Source organism: Balaenoptera borealis, assembly GCF_965194805.1.
Source record: "Balaenoptera borealis genome assembly, contig: HAP1_SCAFFOLD_350, whole genome shotgun sequence".
NCBI lineage: Eukaryota > Metazoa > Chordata > Mammalia > Artiodactyla > Balaenopteridae > Balaenoptera > Balaenoptera borealis.
The window spans coordinates 694,670-715,803 of record NW_028123843.1 but is presented as its reverse complement, the minus strand read 5'-3'; the positions used below and the strand labels follow the sequence as shown (position 1 = coordinate 715,803).

Here is a 21,134-nt window from a genome sequence, read left to right as displayed (position 1 = left end):
TGCTAAGGATAAAAGTGGTGTTCTTTACTTGAGGACTTTTATTTTGTTGAGTAACCAGATGAGTAGGCATGCAGGTCAATGGCAGAGCTAAAGGGCCCCATGTAACAGAGGAACAACTGAGTACCCGCAGGGGTCGGGCAGACACCTCAGGGGAAGAAAGGAAATCAACCACCTGCATCAGTGTGACGGAAAATGGACTTCGTGGAAGTCATTGCTGATGGAAACTGAATACTTTAGGGGATGTAATATAATCCTCTTCTAGTCTGCTCTACAAAATCTTCAGTAAAGCCTGCATTGCTCACTTATGTTTTTTGTGCTAGTGGATTATTTGCCAAGGTCTGTGTCAAGGTTGATACAGATTGAAGCATACTGTTTGCCACTGGCTGGAAAGAGACTGCCTGCGGAGACAGCCACGTCTTGACAGTATCTCATTTGATCCCCACACTATCCTCATGACTTGGGCAGAAACAGAATTATGTTTCTGATTTTGCAGCGGAAGGAGAAAACATCACAGCTGCGAAGACAGGTGATGGGACTTGCCATTTATGGCAGTAAATGACAGACGTAAAATATGGATCCACGTGGCTCTTTTAACTCCAGCAAGATCTCACTCAGGTATTTGTTTACCTGAAGAATAACCTTTTTTTTTTCCACTCTTTTTGTCTTCATTTCCGCCTCTCACCTCCTCAACATGCAGCCTTTCTCTGAGAACCCAGCTTCCTTAATAAGTTCAACTATCAACTGCATACAGGTGACACCCTCATACTCACAGACCTACATCTTCAGTCTTAATGTCTCCTGTATGTAAACTTTGAATCCTTATCTCTACCTACTTAGCTGGATATCACCATCATCTCAATCTCAATCTGTCCAAAATCGAAATTCCTATTTCCCCCCCTTCACTATTTCTCCTGGGCAGGTATCATGCTCCTAGATTTCTAGGCTGCAATGAGGGCTGGATGAAAGGTAGGATCCTCTGATTCCTTTTTCCTCCTCAAACTCGGCATCATCAAAGTCTTGTGGATCCTGCCTTCAGGGTATCCCTTGGGTTTTCTCTTTCCTTTTACATCTCATTTCTGTACTGCTTAATCAAGGCCCTCTTCATTTTACACCATGATTATTTTTATGTTCAATGCAAATAGATATTACTTGCATGTTTAATATTATGTTGAGAGGCTTGTAATATATTAATGTGGGATAGGGCCTCGAAAAATAAGTCTAGAGGACTTCCCAGTGGTCCAGTGGGTAAGACTCCGCGCTCCCAATGCAGGGGGCCCGGGTTCGATCCCTGGTCGGGGAGCTAGATCCCACGTGCATGCCACAACTAAAGATCCCGCATGCCACAAAGAGGATCTCACATGCCGCAACTAAGACCTGGAGCAGCCTAAATAAATAAATAAATGTTAAAAATAATAATAATAAGTCTAGAGCTCAGAGAGGTCTTAAATGAGAGAAACATATTCCTTTCACCTCCTGGGGTTCTCTTTTTGCCAGGCCTAAACGGGACAGTGAGGCAGACAACTTCAAGCCCACACAATACTCTTCTTGAACCTACGGGATGGACCCGGAGATACCAGGGGACAATCACTGGGAAAGCCAGCCCTCTGGTGCTATGGAGAATTTTAACACACATCTGAATTTATAGGGCCATCCAGGGGTTAATTCTAACTGCCCACCTACTCCCATAAATCATATCAGAGCCTGTATAATCATCTTGGCAAGTTGTACACCAAGATTTTCTAAATAGTTGCTAAGTGGTTCTAGGACCTCAGGTTCTCCCTCTCCATTATATCCTACCATCAGTTCTATACTAATCTTCAGATATATGTGTGTGTCTACACACACACACACACACACACACACACGTTCATTTTTCTGCTTAAAACCTTGAAAGGTTCCCCAATGATCTCAGAATAATGTCCTGACTCCTTCCATGGGCATTGGGAGCCCATCACGGACAAGCCCAGCCTACTTCTCCAGCCTCACCTCCGTGTTATCCCCAACCCTTCCATCCAGGCTTGCCCATTCCACCTTCCTGAAACACACCCTGGGAAGTCTTGTTTCTAACCACAATCCCTACGTTCCCTAAGCCTGGAACCTCCTCCCTGTACTCTTAAAATCTGCCTCCTTTAAGAGAGAGTAGAGGATAGAGGAAAAGGCGAGGCTTTGGAATCAGCAACCTGGGATTCCAATTCTGGCTCCTTTGCCTACTAGCTGTGGGGCCTTTTGGTCAATCACTTAACTCCCTTAGGCCTCAGTTCCCCATATGGACAATGGGAATAATAAGAATATAAACAGTATAACCCCCTAAGGCTAGCAGAGAAAAATAAACATAATAAAATATACAAAAGTGCTATGTAAACTGGAAAGAACTACAAAAAGCATTATTATTTTTTTTATTATTATTATTATCTCCACAGTCACCATCCCCTTCAGGTATCTCCTCCAAAGCAGTATCATTATCATTAATAACAATTCGAGAATATTTTACATACACAACATACCTTACGGGTTATAAATACCTTGTCCATACATCTAGTCCACTGTGCCTCTCACTCATCTTGGCACTTAACCTTGGAAAAGTAATTTCTCTTTTCGTGTCTATGTACTCTCTTCCCATGTCCATTATCACCTCCTTTGGAGCAATGTCCCTATTTCATATCTCCTTTCCTCATTGCCAGCACTCAAAAGTGATGGGCTTGCAAAAGTGAAAGTTTATAGGCATTGGCTCTAGAGCCAGAGAGGATTTGAATCCCATTTCTGCCACTTACTAGTTGTGTGGCCTTAGGCAGTTTATTTAAACTCTCAGTGGCCCAAATTTCTTCAGCCATAAAATGGGAATGATGTTAGCATCTACCCCACAAAACTATTATGATGCTTAAGTGAGCCAATATGGATAAAGCCTGGCACGTAGTGAGTTCGTAATAAATATAAACTATTACTATTAAGTGAGACTGAGTCTGATTCCATTCTTTTCTGCCTTATCACTTCAGCCCTCTTTCAACACAGATTCCCCATGAATCGTCCTTATTCATTTATACACAGGAACAAAATCTACTGAGCATCTGTTACATACAAAAGACTGTCCCTTGGATAAAAGCAGCTGTGTTTATGCCTGATCACTCTCTGTTGCTTTCTCCTGGGCCAAATGGTACTAAGAATGAGACGAGTTCTCTGTGGATTGCAGCCTTCAGCCTTCTCCTCTTGTTTTCTCAAGCAGGGAGTAAGATGGTGTTCCAACATCAGATCACCAGGTACAAAAAAGTTCTTCATATTTTTTTACTGAAAGGCTTCTCAGGCCCCTTAACATGCTATTATTTATGGTGAATCTCCAACAACAGGGAATAGAGTTGGCCACATTTCCTGAACTCATTTAGCCACGGGACCTTTTATTTCACAGTTTCTCTCAGAATCAGCATTCTGTCAAATCTACTTTGGAAAATGCTACGTGGAAGTCCTATTCCTATCTGTTTCTCCTTTGTCCACAATTTCATTTTGACTAATGCAAACTGTCCTTGGAAATGCCTCACCTATATGAGACTACCCACTGGAAGACTAGAGAATCTTTTTTTCTTTTTAATTGAAATATAGTTGATTTACAATATTGTGTTAGTTTCAGGTGTACGGAAAAGTGACTCAGTTTTATTGTTTTCAGATTATATTCCATTATAGGTTATTACAAAATATTGAGTATAATTCAGTACACATTGATCATATACAACATAAACAAGTCAGGCTGTATTGCTGTAAATGGCTCTAACTTCTAAAATGTATGGTAATTCCTACATAGTCAAACATTACTTATGTTTCAGCCAAAAAACAACCCCAAGCAACCATAAGAGTTGTCACAAAGACCATGTATTTCCATTAGAACTTCTAGAACTTCCCATGGAACTTATGACTCCTTTTTTTTGTTTGTTTTTTCCTTTAGCTTGCTCGTCTGTTTCCCAAAAAAAAAGAATGGATGTGTTAAATGGCCAATCTTATGTTTTCCGGAGATTTCTGAGAAGAGGCCCACACCACCTCATGTTTACGATGCTGGGTAAAGGAGACGTACTTAGTATCCATGCTATTGATCATCCATCGCTTGACAATTCACCCTGTGGCTCTGCCCTTCACTGACCTTCTTAGCACACTCTGCCCCAGTTCTGCTCGGCCTCTAGGACTCTCTAAGTCTCAAAGGTCTGTGTCCAACGTCAAAATCCCTACGCAGCTGACTTGGCATTATACAGCCTCCGCTGGTCATTTATCCAAGTAACTTAACAAGAGTGAAAGATCAGGGCTACGATGCATTTACATCTAAGGAGTAAATGGTGATCCCCCAATACAGCCACGTTAGAGTGCTGGGCTTGTGCATTTGGGAGTATAAAGGGAGCTGGGGGGCCACACTTTCGAAACTGCTTCGACCACAGCATCGCAAGGTAACTGCTCACAAGTGCCCGCTTTTTTGCTCCATGTAGCTGTGATTATACCTGATCAGGTTACCTGGAGAGGAGAGAAGGCAACACAGCAGCCTTTGCTGAGGGCCTACTAAGCGTAAGGAACTGTGTTAAGGGCAATATGGGAGACAAGATGGCGAGGCCTTTCAAGAAGCTTCTACAAAGAGTAAAAAGACAAGAATATAAGCAATTATGACACCAAAAAAAAAAAAAAAACTAACCTGCAGGATATAAAGCTGAATATAATATGTGCTTACCCCTCTAATTGTTTAGGTCAGTATTATAATTGCAGTTAGCAAATAAACGTGCTAATTTGTGATATCTCTTCTGTGATTGCCTTGAAGTATTATTTGAAATTTTTGTGGTTGGTTATGTAAATTTTTTTCTTATGTCAGGATTTCTGGGAGATGATTGCGGGAAGAAATTCTCCCATGCATTTGATCCATCTCAGAATGCATCCTAGTTTGCTTATTAATGACCAGTTTCCAGACTGCTCATTCATGGCATGCCTTGTGGACTTTGGGCTGGGTCATGTCTGACACTGCAGGAGCATCCCTCAGAGGGATTCTGTAGCTCTAGGAGCTTGCGATGCTTCGATTTCTGGCCACCATCTTCACCAGAATACCTTCTGTCAGACATTCACAGGGTTAAGAGAAACCTTGGGGATTTTCTGGTCCATCTGTCTCATTTACAGAAGGAAACCAAAGCTCAAGGAAATTACAACAGCTACTTTACAGAGCTGGCATTAGAAAACCGAGGTTCTGCCTCCAAGTGTGATTTCGTTTGAACCAAGGATTCAGAATATGACACTTAATCATTTAATCTTTTCCTGAGAAAGTTGTGAGAAATTTAGGATATAGCTGGAGATTATTAGAGACTCATAAAAGGAAGAGACCAAGAGTACACGACCAAAGTAGGAAAGCAAGTGTTGAAATGTCTCTTCCTGCCCAAATGGTATTTCACGACATGTTCCCCAGGTTCCATAAAAGTACTGTGTGGTAAATGGGAAGTTTAAGTTAAATTTGATATTGAAAATTATTCAGACTCTTACGGTATCCTGAGATCTTCATGTAGGTTATCAACTTCTGGACTGAGATTCCTTAGTCCCAAATAAGTTATCAGCTACCCTACCTTCATCTTCTCCAAGAGAATATAGGATATTTAAGAGAGTGCCCTTCCTAGACCTCTTAAAGAAGTCTTGCCCATAATTCACAACTTTTCTCTCATTGCCAAAGAATTCAACTTCTGGTCTAAAAGCATCCAAGTTACAATCCGGATCATTCCCCTCCCTCCTTCCTTTCTTTTTTGACCTTTCACGGCCCCCTACCCTCAGCCGGAAGCATCATCTCTCTAAGTCCCCATAACACTTCATTTAGCCGCTTACAGAATTTGTATTATTCTTCCTTGTTCAAAGATTTATTTGAGCATTTCTCTTAACTGTTCCTAAATTTTGCATTCCTTTAGGGTAGAGACTGTCTTTATCCTTTTTTATACCCCCTTAAGGAGCTGACATGGTACTTTGCACACACAGAAGATACTCAAAAAAAATGTTAATCAGTGCTGTAATTACCCAATTATTTAAAGAATGATGACTTAACCGAAGGGAAAAATGGAAAATGTATTTCCATCCCACACCATCCACTGTGTACTATTTAAATGTAGCTAAACTTAGAAAAGTTCAATTTCTAGATTTATTTAAACTCTTCATAGTTCATTTGTTCTTTGTTTTGTTTAGTTTTGATTTCCGGAATCACTCTCTCAGAAGCCACTTCATTCCTGAAGGACACTAACCATTGCTTTGGAAACCAAGAAGGTAAGAGTCACTTTCATCTTGATTGGGAATACAATAATTGAAATTCGCAAACAGTGTTTTACACATTCTCATTCTTGCCACACTCATAGGAATCTGAAACTGATGAAATTAAAATCCATTACTTAAGTATTTCTAAAGGCAGATTACAAAATATGCAGCTAAGGAAGCAGGTCTGCCCAAATTTGCTCATCACACTAACAGGAATAAAACACACTGCAGAACTTTTACACACAAGCTCCAGGTCAATATACTTAGGTTGGCCCCAAACATGATGTTCGTAGGCTCAAGATTCAGTCTTCACACAAGTCTAACTTTGCTGTTTTTTGAGCAGAGGCCGCACCCATGAATCCCCTCAGCTGTGTCTTTACTCACAAATGATACTGAGAGAATAAGGAGAAATGGATTCAAACCTATGTCCACTGTAGTAATAAAAAAAAATTACTCCCCCACCTCAAAATTTGTGTTTATTGGAAGTAATTCTAGATGACTTAGGACCAAGGAAACCAAAGTATAATTAGGTCATGACCACACCATTGCTGACAAGATGCAGTAGCTGAGAAATTCCCAGGAGAGGGCTGAAAGTTGAGAGCAATGTCATAGCGCACTGACAGCAGTAAGAGGGGTTGGGGAACACTCAGAAGGTGGTGCTGGAGGTCAGGGAGACTGGGATGGCCATCCCCATTGGAAGACCCCTAAAGACAGGAACAGAGGGGATGGTTGGAGGGACACAGCTGTGTAGGGCTGGAAGCAGGTCAAGCTCTCAAAACCAAGAAGCAGATAATTAGGGGACTTTCTGGGGGTAGAGTTTCCAGGGACACCATGAGTCATGCCAAGAGAGTTGGATGAGACCTAACAAGGGAAAGTTTTATCAGCCAAGAATACATGGTTTTAGCCCTGGGTCCCAGAGTACAGTTGTATAAATATGGGGACAAGATCTGACTTAGCAACCGGACGCACACAGCGTGCATTGAGGGGCTTTGCTTGACAGTGAGTGGTGAGCCATCGGTGTGAGGAGGCTGCCAGAGGGCAGTCACCACCTCGGGCATGACACCTAGGTCAGGAGAGGTGAGGGCACATGCTGATGGAGGACAACATGTGGTCTGGATGTCACACTTAAGAGATTAACAGGAGTGAGCTCACTGTGATGGTAAAGGAGATGCAGAAGCACATCACGGAAGAAACAGATGAAGACAGCACTGGGGCTACTTAGCCTGGAAAAGAAAAAGCTAAGGAGGGACTTCCCTGGAGGTCCAGTGGTTAAGACTTCGCCTTCCAGGCTCAATCCCTGGTCAGGGAGCTAAGATCCTACATGCCTTGCAGCCAAAAAACCAAAACATAAAACAGAAGCAATACTGTAACAAATTCAATAAAGACTTGAAAAATGGTCCACATTAAAAAAAAAAAAAAAAAGCTAAGGAGAACCCAGAGCAGCCATCAAATGGGTGAAGAGTTGTCTTGTGGGGAGAAGGTTTGAACTCTTTCTGTTGTTACCAAGAGCCGAAAGGAGGATCAAACATCCTGAAGTCACAGAGAGCCAGATTTCAGTTTAAAGCAAGAAGTATCTTTGGCCTGCAGAAACTATCCCAAATGATTTTCCAAAATTTTCAAAAGGGAAAAAAGTCATCTTGAAGGCATTTGAGTAGGCTGGACAACACATTTGCAAGAATATCGCTGAGACAACTCATGCATCATCTAGGCAGTAAAAGTAGGAGATACTGGATTCTGAGTCATGGTTAGAGCTGTGGGTGGAAGAAGAAAAATCTTCCCCTCAACACACGCAGTGACTTGAATCCCAGACGGAAAGTCTTGTTTTTCTAAGAGACCTAAAGGTATAGTTTGGCCATGAGTCATTGTAGTCTTTCCCCAACTTCAGACTTCAATCTTATACTACTATCACAAATTTTGCAATACCCATTTAAGACCAGTACTGCTAATTCACTTAATATTTTGATTTACCTTGATTCCTTTTTCTTCTTAGATGTGTTTTTCAAAGTTAGCCTATATGCTTGCTATGAAAGTCTGGACCGTCTATCTCAGCATCAGCTGAGACATTTAGATATTCAGAATCTCAAACTCTACTCCAGATCTGCTGAATCAGAATATCTATTTCAACAAGATTCCCAGTTGGATTCCTATGCCCACCAAAGTTTGAGAAACACTGCTTTATATCACTACTATAAACAGATATTTCACTGTCTCTAAGTCGTTAGCACATATTATTCTATTTTATTCTAACTTTCTTCACATTTTCACAAAATATTATCTCTAAACTTGGGATGCATCTTATAATCAATGAAAGGAGTACTGTAATTAGCAGGGTGTTTTCCTTTATTAGTGGGACACAAAATAGGTTATCTTACAATCGATGGCATCTTACATTTTGCTAAAATAAGGTAATAGACTTTAATATAACTATTAAAATTAAGAAATAGTTGCCTAAAATCATTTTGTATTGGACCATTGGGACTATGCCATGGTTTTGGAAAGAGTGGCTTTATAAAAGCAAAATAATGCTCCCAAACATCACTGTGTTTGAGGCCCTTGAGAACAATTCAGTTTCCTCAGTCCCAACCACAGAGATTCTGTTGCAGATGATTTTGATGTGGATCAACTTTCGACACTTCGGGTAGCAGGCTGAATACTAAGTCAAGCTAAATGACATCAGATCATACACTTGCAGCCTGATGAGATTCCCTCACACTATAGTGCAACCATTCTCAAACTGTGGCCCATGGATCCTTGGAGATTCCTAAGAACTTTTCAAGAGGTACATGAGGTCAAAACAATTTTCATAATACCCAGATGCCATGTGCTTTCTTCACTGTGTTGACTTAATGATGCAAAAGCAAGGATGGATAGACGATCTGACACTTTATTACAAATCAAGACTTGGCACCAAGCTGTACTAATAGTCATAGTATTCTTCACAGCCATACACTGACAGTGAAAAAGAATTTTTTTAAATTTAAAAAGCCAGCTTCAGGACTTCCCTGGTGGCACAGTGGCTAAGAATCCGCCTGCCAATGCAGGGGAGACGGGTTCGAGCCCTGGTCTGGGAAGATCCCACATGCTGCGGAGCAACTAAGCCCGTGAGCCACAACCACTGAGCCCGTGTGCCACAACTACCAAAGCCCGCATGCCTAGAGGCCATGCTCCGCAACAAGAGAAGCCACCGCAATTAGAAGCCCGCGCTCCGCAACGAAGAGTAGCACTCGCCGCAACTAGAGAAAGCCTGCACGCAGCAACAAAGACCCAACGCAGCCAAAAATAAATATAAATAAATAAATAATTTTTTAAAAAAGCCAGCTTCATTGAAAAATGACCTAAAATTTGCAGCAATGGAAAGTATTAATTTGACTACATCTCAAATGTATCCACATCTTTATAATATTCTACATGATCAATCAGGAAGTTCATGAAAAGCACTCCTTTTGCACACTGGACTTTGACATTTGTCTCAAGGAAAAACACATGTGCAGTTGTCTGAGTTGCAAGATGAACCGGCCACTTGATTCATGAAGCACCATTTTTACTTGAAAGAATGACTAGCGGACAAACTATTGTTTCTCAGACTTGTATATCTGGCACACAGTTTCTCAAAAAGCAGTGAAGTGTGTTTATCCTTTCAAGGAAAACTACTGACAGTATTTTTTACTAATGATATAGTTGAGTTTTCAAGCAAAACTTAAAATTTTGTAAGACTTGTGTCTACTATCATTAGCTTGACAACGTCCTAATATTTGAATTTTCTAATGAGATCAGTACTGATATTAATGATTGTGATTTTTTATACTGTATAATGAAACGTGCCAATATTTGGAAGTTCTGTATAATTCAGTGAACAATATTTTCCAAATGATCAACGTATGATGTTTACACATGGGTAAAAGTTTCATTCAAAGTTCAACACAGACCAACAGATCATAATGTTTGTTGATATGGTTTCAGATTCCACATTGCAACTAGCCTTTAAGGAACTACCACAGAAACTACCACGTGTCAAGTTTTGGTATAGTATCTAAAAAGAATTTCCACAATTATGTGAAAGGGCAATTAAAATACTCTTTCCTTTTCCAAATTATATATCTGTGAAAGATTTTCTATATCTACTTTAACCAAAAAACAAAAAACCATACAGCAACAGACAGAATACAGAAGCAAGCATGAAAACCCATCCATCTTCTACTCAGCAGACATTAAAGTGAGTTGCAAAAATGAAAAACAATGGTACTCTTGCCACTAATTTTTTTGTTTTGGAAAATATAGTCATTTTCATAAAAATATGTCATTAATGTTAACATGCAATGAATTTGATAGGAACTTTAAATGAATTAGATTTTCTCAATTTTGACTTCTAATACCATAAATATTGGCAGATATGACCTGCATAAACCAAACTCACTGGGTTCTCAATGGTTTTTAAGAGTGTGAAGGGGTTCTGAGAAAACAAAGCTTGAGAACTGCTGCTGTCGTAAAACTCACTTAAGCCACAAAAGTAGGGACTATCTTCACAGATGAGGAAACAATATGGATGAATTCTTCCTCTCCACCAAGCAGTAACTGAGAAAATTTAAACCGCATGAAGCCTGCAAGCCAGAGGTCCTCTTTGCGGTGCTATATTGAGTTCCAATCTCTTAACTATGAAAACTTAACCACGAGCACACAGATGGTTCAGCAGAGCCGCTGGCCAAAGTAAAATCGAAATGCAACTTATCCTGAATAAGATCCAGAGGGAAGCAGTTGCTCCTCTTTCTGTAGGACTAGATCCCCCCAGAGTCTCAAGGAGGGATATTGAAACAACAGTCAGTTACCAATGAAGAGTAATTTCATAAAGTGTAAGATTGAGGGCCGGGGAAGTTCCAAGAGACAACCATAAAATGTTCAATTTTCCCACTTTTAATAGGAAACATAAAAGGCTTTATTCAAAACATATGACCTATTTCTTAAGAGAGATATGGGGATACATGTGTGTAATTGAACTCCATTTTATGGTCACTTACAGAAGAATGTATGGAAAGGAAAAAGCAGAGAAAGAAAGGGAGAAGGGGAAGAGTTGTGGGGAAAAGAAGTAGAGGGTCAGGAAGGATACGGGAAGAGGTCCAGAGGGAACAGGAAAAGCAAATGCAGATGAGGAAAAGGAACCAGAAAAGTCACACAACCTGCAGGGGCCTTAGAAATGAGCTAGGCTTGCTTCTTCATTTTAAGTGAAATTAGTGGCCCAAAGAAGTTAAGTGGTTTGACCAAGTTCAGTGCCGGGACTTTAAGCCAAATTTTCTAGCTTCTAAGCAAGGAAAACACATAAAGAGAAGGTCTGTGAAAGGGGATGGTTTGGAAAGAAGTGACAGGGGGGGATGAGCGGGAGGGTGGACAGAGAGAGAGAGGCAGAAAGATACATAAACACACCATACGTACATGCTCACACACACACACGCTAAGCAGTGAGTTCTAAAGCAGGTATTTAATTAAACACTGTTTGTCACACCCCGACACTGCTACACATAACTAAAGTTTGGAGACCCCTGCCTTAAGCCCAGTACTTCTCAACGCTACTATGCCTAGAAATCACCTGGAGATCTTGTTAAAGTGCAGATTCTGGTTTTGTAATGCGGGGTGGTTCTGAGATTCTGAATGTCTAACAACTCCTCGGTGATGCTGATGCAACATGTTCAAGGACCACTCTTGGAGTCAGAAGGCCCTACACCAGCAGTTCTCAGAGTGTGGTCCCTGGACCACAATGATGAATTCACCATCAGCTGATGAATGCACCACCAGCATTGCCTAAGAACTTGCTAGAAATGCATATTCTCAGGCCCCATCCCATACCTACTGAATCAGAAGCTCTGGGGGTGAGGCCCAGAAATCTGTGTTTTAACAAGCTCTCCAGGTAATTCTGGTGCATATTAAAGTTTGGAACCATTGCACTAGGCCATAATGTCTCCTATCACCTTGTTGCCTGTAATTGGCTAAACAAGTGTGGCAGTACTTTATGTTCAAGTCATTACTTTTCACTGGGCTATCTGAACTTTCTACTAGGAATTATCAACATTCCAGTAATTCTTTTCAGACACCCTTAAGATTTGGGAATGACACCGAGATCATGAGGCTCAAATGTGATGTGTAATTAAGGAAGTATTTTCTGAGGCCTCCTTTATTAGGCTCAGCTTGGCTTCCTCTAATTGGTTTAGACTTCCACACCTGGAGCTGGACTAAGAGATGTCCCCTCAAACTTTTTTCTTGGAGTAAAATATCTCCTTTAGCTCACCCCCACTTGCCCACTCTAGGCCCCTATACCAGGTCCTGGATTCCTCAGAACGTAGGTTAATCCCAGGAACTTTTGAATCTGGCCCCCTGTCTGAATGGAAATAACAGGATGGAGCTCCCCAAAGCTCCAGATTCAGCAGCCCTGGTCTTCCCAGCCCCTGCAGTCATGAGCTCTGATGCAGAGATGGCCATTTTTGGAGAAGCAGCTCCCTACCTGTGGAAATCAGAGAAGGAGAGAATCGAGGCTCAAAATCGCCCATTTGATTCTAAGAAAGCTTGCTTTGCAGTGGATGATAAGGAATTTTACGTGAAAGGTATGATCCAGAGCAAGGAAAATGACAAAGTCACAGTCAAGACCCTCGACAACCGGGTAAGTGTTGATCTCAGATGTCCTTGCTAACATGGGCATCCCCCTTTGCCTTTGGAGTAGAATAGTAGAAATTGCATGCTGGCCCATAGGAATCTGAAGATAGAACAAGACTCACATTGATCTACTCTGAGTGAAGTCGCAGGTAAAAACTGCCATGGCACATACCTTTCCTCTGGCTCTTTCCTTCGAGGACTTGGGCTTTGAGAGTTTTTGTGATGTTTGCTTTGGAGAAAGGGGAAGGTGGTGGTGGAAGAGTTTGGACTGTTTAAGGGAGAGATTGATACAGATTGCTGCTGGATGCGCGAATATACCAAATAGAACTCTCTAGGCTGCAGAGTGACTTACAGAGGGAGCTCCAGAGGCAATGCCTAATTTAATGCAGAGAATTACAGAGCACCATTCAATTCAATCCTTACTGGACACGCACCATGTCTAGGTCACAGTGTCTATCACTCTGCAAATATGAGCAAATCTCAGTCCCGCTTCCCCAAAGTTTATCATCTAGTGTAGGAATCAAGAGTACATGGTGGGTATGGGGACTTCCCTGGTGGCACAGAGGTTAAGAATCCGCCTGCCGATGCAGGGGACACGGGGTCAATCCCCGGTCCCAGAAGATCCCACATGCCGCGGAGCAAATAAGCCCGTGTGCCACAACCACTGAGCCTGCACTCTAGAGCCCGCGAGCCACAACTACTCAGCCCGTGTGCCACAACTACTGAAGCCCGTGTGCCTAGAGCCTGTGCTCTGCAACAAGAGAAGCCATGACAATGAGAAGACCGTGCACCGCAACGAAGAGTAGCCCCCACTCGCCACAACTAGAGAAAAGCCCGTGTGCAGTAAGGAAGACCCAACGCAGCCAAAAATAAATAAATAAAATAATTTTTTAAAAAAAGAGTACATGGTAGGTATGAATCGCAGTTCACAAATTCAAGCATACAAGACAGATGATGATGACGATGATGATGATGATGATTGTTATTATTAAACTTAACCTCTGGTGTCAGCCTCTTTTCACAGGGCCGGAAATAAATTTTCTGGAGTTACTATTGGGGTCCCCTCCCCAGAGCCATGCCACATTTTCAGTAATACCGCATGGGATGTCACTGTCCCCCTGAAGGATTGCTAAGAAACAAGCCCCAGTTTCTTTTTTTTTTTTTTTTTGGAAAAGATTTTTTTTATCCAGTGTTTAAGTAAGATTAAAAACTACAAGATTTTGCTTGCAGTTGATGAGCAAGAAGAGAAAAGTTAAACCCAAATTATCATCTGATTGGCTAGTTAAAACGCTCTGACTCAAGATCAAATTATTCAGTGACACACCAGTTACTTTGTGTGGGCTGAGGAGTTCTGGAGCAAAACAGCCCTAAACAAAACATATCATCTGAGAGCACAGGGCTAATGGGCATATGAAATACTAAACAAGAAAGCTGATAAAGGGAGGCTGTCGCAGACCTTTTGCTATTTTAGGCTTCTAGCAGTTGGTTACCATATACAAGGACCTAGCAGCCAGTTATTTTATCTCTTGACTTATCTGAGGTTAAACAACTTTAACCCACTAAGCAGGAATAAAGAGACACTTTGTAGATGAGTTGGAAAACATAAAGCAGTCCCACTTCTCCAGTAGAATTTTAGTTGAATTAAATCATAAGAGAAACAATGATTACTGCACATATTGTCCTTGTCACACTGCATCTGTTGAGTAGAATTTCCATTCCAAGTGTTGTTTTCATCTTCACCATCGTCTTGAGTCCTCAATCTGTATATCTTGCCCTCCTTTTTAAAGTCTTCCCCCCGTTTCTCCAGCACTCTTTTTCTGACTGGTTCCCTTTTTTCTGAGTTGCTAGAGGATGCAAGGTTTGAGGATTCCAATGATGCTGCTCTCACCGAGGTCTGTGCAGGAGGAGGATTACTAAATAAGAAGTTGCTAAACAATCTCCAGATGGCAAGGAATGGGTAAAGTACTGTCCCCAAGAATGTCCAAAAGTCGCCACTGGAGGAATGTACCATGGATGTAGTTGGTCTTCCTGCTGGCAACAGTACCACTGAAGCACTTGGGGCAAGTTCCAAATCCAGTAATTTCTTTTTATAATCTTCTTTGGTAAATTCCCTCCTGGGAAACATTGTTGCTAATGAAAAATTACCGTAAGTGTTGCCAACAGTCTGTGCAGCAAACTGCCTTGCTGCTTCTAGAGGAGCATCAGAAGGGAACTGATTTGTGAAGGAAGAACCATCAGGAAGACGGAATTGAATTCTCGCAACACTGCTTCTTTCTGTTGTGGAAGAGTCTCTCTTGACTTCCATTTCTGCCTGTTTGGCCAGCAGGGCAGCAGCTTTAGCAGCTTCTACTTCTTCCTTTGTCTTTGCAAAACGAGCAGCTCTCTCTGCACGGTCCAGTGCAATCATCTGTTTTATACGCTCTCGAGCTGCCCTATCTTCTGCCTTTTCTCTGTTCCTTTCCTCTAACACTCTTTTTGTTAATTCTTCTTCTTGCTTTCTTTTATAATCCAACATTTCTTTTCCAGTTTTCCTCCTCTCAATTTCCTCCTTAATCTCTCTCTGTTCTTCCTCTTTCCTTTTCTCTTCTCTCTTTTCTTCAAGTTTTTTGGTTAGTCTTTCCACTCTGACAGTGAGCTCCTCTGTAGGTCTCTGATTTGAACATCCACCAGGCTCTGGAGACACAGTGGCCTGGCCTGAAATTTCTCCTCCTGTTGCAGAATCTGACTTTGTATCAGAAGTGGGTGGTGTCTCACAGAGCTCTACATTTCTGGACTGACAGTTTTCAGAAGTGTTGTTCTGATCAAATGAGGTGGATGGAGTAGAGACTGAACTTTCTCACTGGCCACTATTTGCCACTGATATTTCACCTTTTAACGAGTGCATCTGCCGGACTTTGGGGATTCTGGTAACAAGTTCATCTGCAGGAACACTTCCTGCTATTACTTCCAAGGGAATTCCACTGTCTCCAATAAAGAAACTGGATGGAACACACACTACAGGATAGATCTGTGAAAACTGTAGGCAGGCTTCACTTTTGGTATCGATTTTCACAGCAACAAAACTGTTGGAAGATGCTTCTGTCACTTTCTCATCTTCCCAACTTGCAGCCATCTGTGTAGCCTGTTCATCATCACCTGCCACGAACACCACGAAGACCGCGCTGCTCCTCTTGGCCGACGCGATGGCGGCCGGAATGGCGCCCTGGAACCACAGCATCGCTGCCCTCGGGCACAGGCGCTCGCTCGGCGTGTTGCCGCCTCGGTCCTGGAGCCGGCCCCGCCCTCTCCGTCTTTGGGCCTCCGCGGCCCGCCTCCGGCTCCGCACCGGCGCGCGGGCCCATCAGCGGCTCCCAGGACGCGTGCAAGCGCGCAGGCCGAGGCGTGCCCCGCGACGCATGACGCCACGCGTCGCCGTTGGCAGCGCGCCCCCGTCCTTTGTCTCGTTGGCAAGTCGGTGCGTGCGGGAGCCCGGGAGACCGCAGGCCCTGCAGTTCCGGAAGTGGAAGGAGCGCCCCAGTTTCTGAACCTTCAGGACACACAGATTTTTCCATCTTCCTTATGCTATTTTGGATGTCCCTCTCTCTCTAGTTTAGGGCGGTGGGGCAGAAGGGCTTCCTTTCCTCAAGAGATTTGGTCTATATCAACAAATCTCCTCCCTTTTATCTTTTCGGTAAAACCCTCAAAGCTCTTCTGAGGATTCGGGCTTTTGGAAAACAAACGCTAGAAAGGCTTACAGGCTCTCTCGCTTTTATGCCCTATTTTCTACCTTTCCTGAGTAATGGAGTGCCAGTTGTATGCTTAAAGGGGAGGGAAAACAGAGAGGGGAAAATTAGGTAATAGTCTCAAAATACTGTTCAGGCATGGACCATGCTTCAAGTCCAAATGTTTTAACTATTAGGGCAGCGGTGCAAGGAATTCTGGAAGCCTTGAAAAGACAGGCGAGAGCAGAAACAGGTCATGGAAGAGGTGGCACTTCAGAAGAGCTTTGAAGGTTGCTAGATGTAATTTCATTGTAGATATATTCCAGACAAAGGGACCCACATGAGCAGAGGTATTGAGGTGGAGATTTACAGAACACACTGGAAGAGTTTTTTCCAATCTTCCAAGCTTGATCTCATTGTAGCACTCATAGCAAATGGGGTAAACAGAGGCAAGCTGCTGTGGCCTTGGCCATCCTGAGTTCCACCTGGCCACCCTGAGGCTGAAGGGCTCTATAACTTTGCACACCTGTAACCCTCTTCTGGCACACAGAATGGCATGCTGACTTGGGGGCATCAGACCAGAATTGGTTATACAGTTTGACCAGTCTTAGATTTATCAAGAACACTTATTTACGGATCATCTCTGGGCACAGAAATGATCCATAAAGTTAACCACGGTAATGGGGTAATCTCACCACAATATCTCACCATTTTCACCCCACTGGTAGGTCACCACATCGGCTCTCCCACTCATCATGTGATTTTTCCTCTCAATATCCAGACACTCACTCCGAACAGTGACCAAGTCTTCCCCATGAACCCTCCCAAATTTGACAAGATTGAGGACATGGCCATGATGACCCACCTACACGAGCCAGGAGTGCTGTACAACCTCAAAGAGCGTTACGCAGCCTGGATGATCTACGTGAGTACCCTTCAACCTCTCTTTATTCCATTTCCTTCTCTTAGTAAAGTCAAGAGCCATAGGTTGAATTTTCTGATTTTCTCAGACCTACTCAGGCCTCTTCTGTGTCACCGTCAACCCCTACAAGTGGCTGAAGGTGTACAACCCTGAGGTGGTGATGGCCTACAGAGGCAAAAAGCACCAGGAGGCCCCGCCCCACATCTTCTCCATCTCTGACAACGCCTATCAGTTCATGTTGACTGGTGAGTAATTTCTTTAATCCATATTTTAAAAAATAGTTTTAGTGAAGTATTCAAGTCCTTTAACTGCACTGGTTCTTAGTTAATTACTCGAGCCCTTCACAGGCTTTGGTCATCCAAACGGTGCAATGACCAAAGTGACCTCAGTAGATTCAGAGGATGTCAGGATGGAAAGCCAGGGGCGCAGTATCTTCCATTACCAGTCACGGTTCTTAAGCCAGAGCTTGGGACTGAAGCCACACTAAGTACATGCTTCTCTGGGGGTGGATGTGAAGCACAAGGAGATGCGCTGCCCCCACCTCCAAAGAAACCCCCAACAGGAACACACTTGGAAGAGAGACTATATTAGTAGCCACTTAGGAATGCAAAGTTGGAGAAATGGGCACAGCAACTTCCCTTCACCTGTTTTCTCAGGCTCCCTCTTTCTCCTCCTTAAATTTCCAGAATAGCAGATGAAATAGCAGAGATGTGGTAATACTGTCACCCTTGTCATGCCTAACATCACTTCGGTCTGTTCAACTTTCACCTGATTTGACTTGGTGCAGAGAGAAGAAGTAGAAGCAAGCATCTGAGATCTGAAGATGCTTAAAATCATCCAGGACAATGTTGCCCAAACTTCAGCCATTCCAATGTCACATTCGCAATCCTGGCCATTTCTGCATATTTAAAATCTTTCCTTATAGTGACTGAAGTTCCGTCCATTTCAAAAAGGAAGAATAGGGAATTCCCTGGCGGTCCAATGGTTAAGACTCTGTGCTTCCACTGCAGGGGACACGGATTCGATACCTGGTCAGGGAACTAAGATCCCACATGCCACGTGGCGTGGCCAAAAATAAAAACAAAATAGGAACCGAACAAATCTGCCCTTTGATCTGGAGGAAAACTATTTTTTAAAAAAAGGAAGAATAATATCACTATTAGTATTAGTTTCTTAGGACTGCCGTAACCAAGTACTACACACTGGGTGGCCTAAGCAACAGAAATGCATTGTGTCACAGCTCTGGAGCCTGGAAGTCTGAGATCAAGGTGTCAGCAGGGTTGGTTCCCTCTGAGGGCCGAGAGGGAGAATGTGGTCCAGGCCACTCTCCCAGCTTCCGGTGGTTTGCTGGCCATCCTTGCCATCCCTTGGCTTATAGAATCATCACCTTGATCTGCACTTTCATCTTCACATTGTGTTCTCATCTGTCTCCAAATTTCTCTTTTTATAAGGACACCAGTCATATTGGATTAGGGGCCCACCTACTCCAGTATGACCTCATCTTCACTAATTACATCTGCAATGACCCTATTTCCAAATAAGGTCACATTTTGAGGTACTGGGGGTTAGTTAGGGCCTCAACATATTAGTTTGTTGGGGGGAACACAAGTCAACCTATAACACTCTTGTAAATGGAAAATCACGGTCACTGTCCACAAGTAGAAAGTAAAGGTGAAAGAAAAAGGCAATGACAACAAATCAGTGTCCATAAATTCTAATTAGAAGCTGTGGCTTCTTTCAAGTTCTAAGTCTGAGACTTGCTCTCTTTTTTGAAAAGGGAGAAAAGAAAGCGCTATTGAGGAAGTAAAGATCTGTGAACACGAATAACTTCCACACTGTGGGACTCACCGTTCACTTCCCATGCTGCCCAAGTTACACATCCAGCATTTGGGAAATCTGCACAAATTGTCTCCAAGAAGATTCGACATGCCCAAATCATCACACCACTAGTTAATGGCAAAGCCAGAACTAGAACTCATGGGCTCTGTCTACCCCCAATGTTGCCTGATTTGTATATCCTGCCTGTATGTTGTTTATTTATTCTGTCCTGCTTCCTTCTGCATTTCTAGATCGAGACAACCAGTCCGTCCTCATCGCGTCAGTAACCTGTGTTGTTACCATGATGACTTGGAAGGGGCTGTCCATTCCTTCTGCTCTCCTTTAGCTCACTTACTTTTTTAAAAAAATTTATTTTATTGAAGTATACTTGATTTACAATGTTGTATTAATGTCTGCTGTACAGCAAAGTGATTCAGTTATACATATATATTCCTTTTCATATTCTTTTCCATTTTGTTTTATCACAAGGTATTGAATATAGTTCCCTGTGCAATGCAGTAGGACCTTGTTGGTTATGCATTCTATATCTAATAGTTTGCATCTACTCATCCCAAACTCTCAATCCATTTGTCCTCCATTCCCCCTTTCCTTGGTCCCATTGGCAATTACAAGTCTGTTCTCTATGTCTGTGTATCTCACTTTATTTTATTTTATTTTACTTTATTATATTTTATTTATTTTTGGGTGCGTCGGGTCTTAGTTGCAGCGCTCGGGATCTTTTGTTGGGGCGCGTGGGCTCTTCGCTGTGGTGTACAGGCTTCTCTCTAGTTGTGGCGGGCGGGTTTTCTCTTCTCTAGTTGTGGCACGCAGGCTCCAGAGTGCGTGGGCTCTGTAGCTGTGGCACGCGGGCACCAGAGCACGTGGGCTCTGTAGTTTGTGGCACGTGGGCTCTAATTGAGGCGTGCAAGCTCAGTAGTTATGGCGTGCGGGCTCGGTTGCCCCGCGGCATGTGGGATCTTATTTCCCTGACCAGGGATTGAACCCGCGTCCCTTGCATTGCAAGGCGGGTTCTTTACCACTGGACCACCAGGGAAGTCCCTCTCACTTACTTTTAAATCAACAGTGGAGAATCCGGGGCTGGGAAGACAGTGAACACCAAGAGTGTGATCCAGCACTTTGCAGCAATTGCGGTCACTGGGGAGAAGAGGAAGGAGCAGCGGCCGGGCAAGATGCAGGTGAGCAGCTTCCTGCACCTGGAAGGCTTGCTGGAATGAGTATAACTGAAACCCCAGGTGAGCCCCAAGTGTCTGCAGGGCTTTGTGCACAGCACGAGGTCCTGCCCCAGGGGGTGTTTACGGGGCAAGGCAGGAAATGGCTCCACCTTGTGGACTCGGGCTCTAGCACCAGCTCCATCAGCAACAGCCGAGTGACCTTGAACAACTCCACATCCTCCTTTGGAGAAGGAATGGTTTAGGCCAGTGGTTCTCAAACTGGAGTGCACATCAGAATCACCAGGAGGGTTCGTTAACAACGGATTGCTGGTCCCCAGGCCCAGAATTTCTGACTGAAATTCCTGTCTCACATTCAAAATCCTGGCATGTTGCATTTCTGTCATGTTCCCATTGTTCATGCCCTGTCCAGGGATCACACTTTGAGAACCACTGGGCTGGACAGTAGTTTCCAAACAGCTCTGAAGTCAGAAAGGCAAGCAATCATGTGGGGAAGGGGGAAAGGTGAAAACTCTGCTTTCTATAAGTGGATTTCTACGTAATAATTCTCACAAAATATTTTATGCAACTTAAACATTTTTTTTGAGAACCACTGTTTCTATCATATGGGTCACTTTCATTGCTCAC

The 21,134-nt window shown here is 43.0% G+C and overlaps 1 protein-coding gene and 1 pseudogene across 2 annotated transcripts; one reads left to right on the top strand and one right to left on the bottom strand.

Annotated features, from left to right (window-relative positions):
• Positions 1-14,093: 14,093 nt before the first annotated feature.
• Positions 14,094-16,189, bottom strand: LOC309621363 (UBX domain-containing protein 4 pseudogene; annotated as a pseudogene). The gene has a single exon. The product of its transcript is annotated as a UBX domain-containing protein 4 pseudogene (transcript).
• A 720-nt stretch (positions 16,190-16,909) lies between these two features.
• Positions 16,910-18,323, top strand: LOC309621365 (myosin-13-like). Its single transcript, XM_082408881.1, has 2 exons — positions 16,910-17,502; positions 17,588-18,323. The coding sequence occupies exons 1-2, from the start codon at positions 17,233-17,235 to the stop codon at positions 17,750-17,752; spliced, it is 435 nt and encodes a 144-aa protein (XP_082265007.1). The 5' UTR covers positions 16,910-17,232; the 3' UTR covers positions 17,753-18,323.
• Positions 18,324-21,134: the final 2,811 nt, after the last annotated feature.

Excerpts from the sequence above, each read along its gene's own strand:
- LOC309621365 (XM_082408881.1), top strand. The coding sequence starts at position 17,233 with ATGATCCATAAAGTTAACCACGGTAATGGGGTAATCTCACCACAATAT. Across the intron at positions 17,503-17,587 it reads ACGCAGCCTGGATGATCTAC|ACCTACTCAGGCCTCTTCTG; the intron begins GTGAGTACCCTT and ends TGATTTTCTCAG.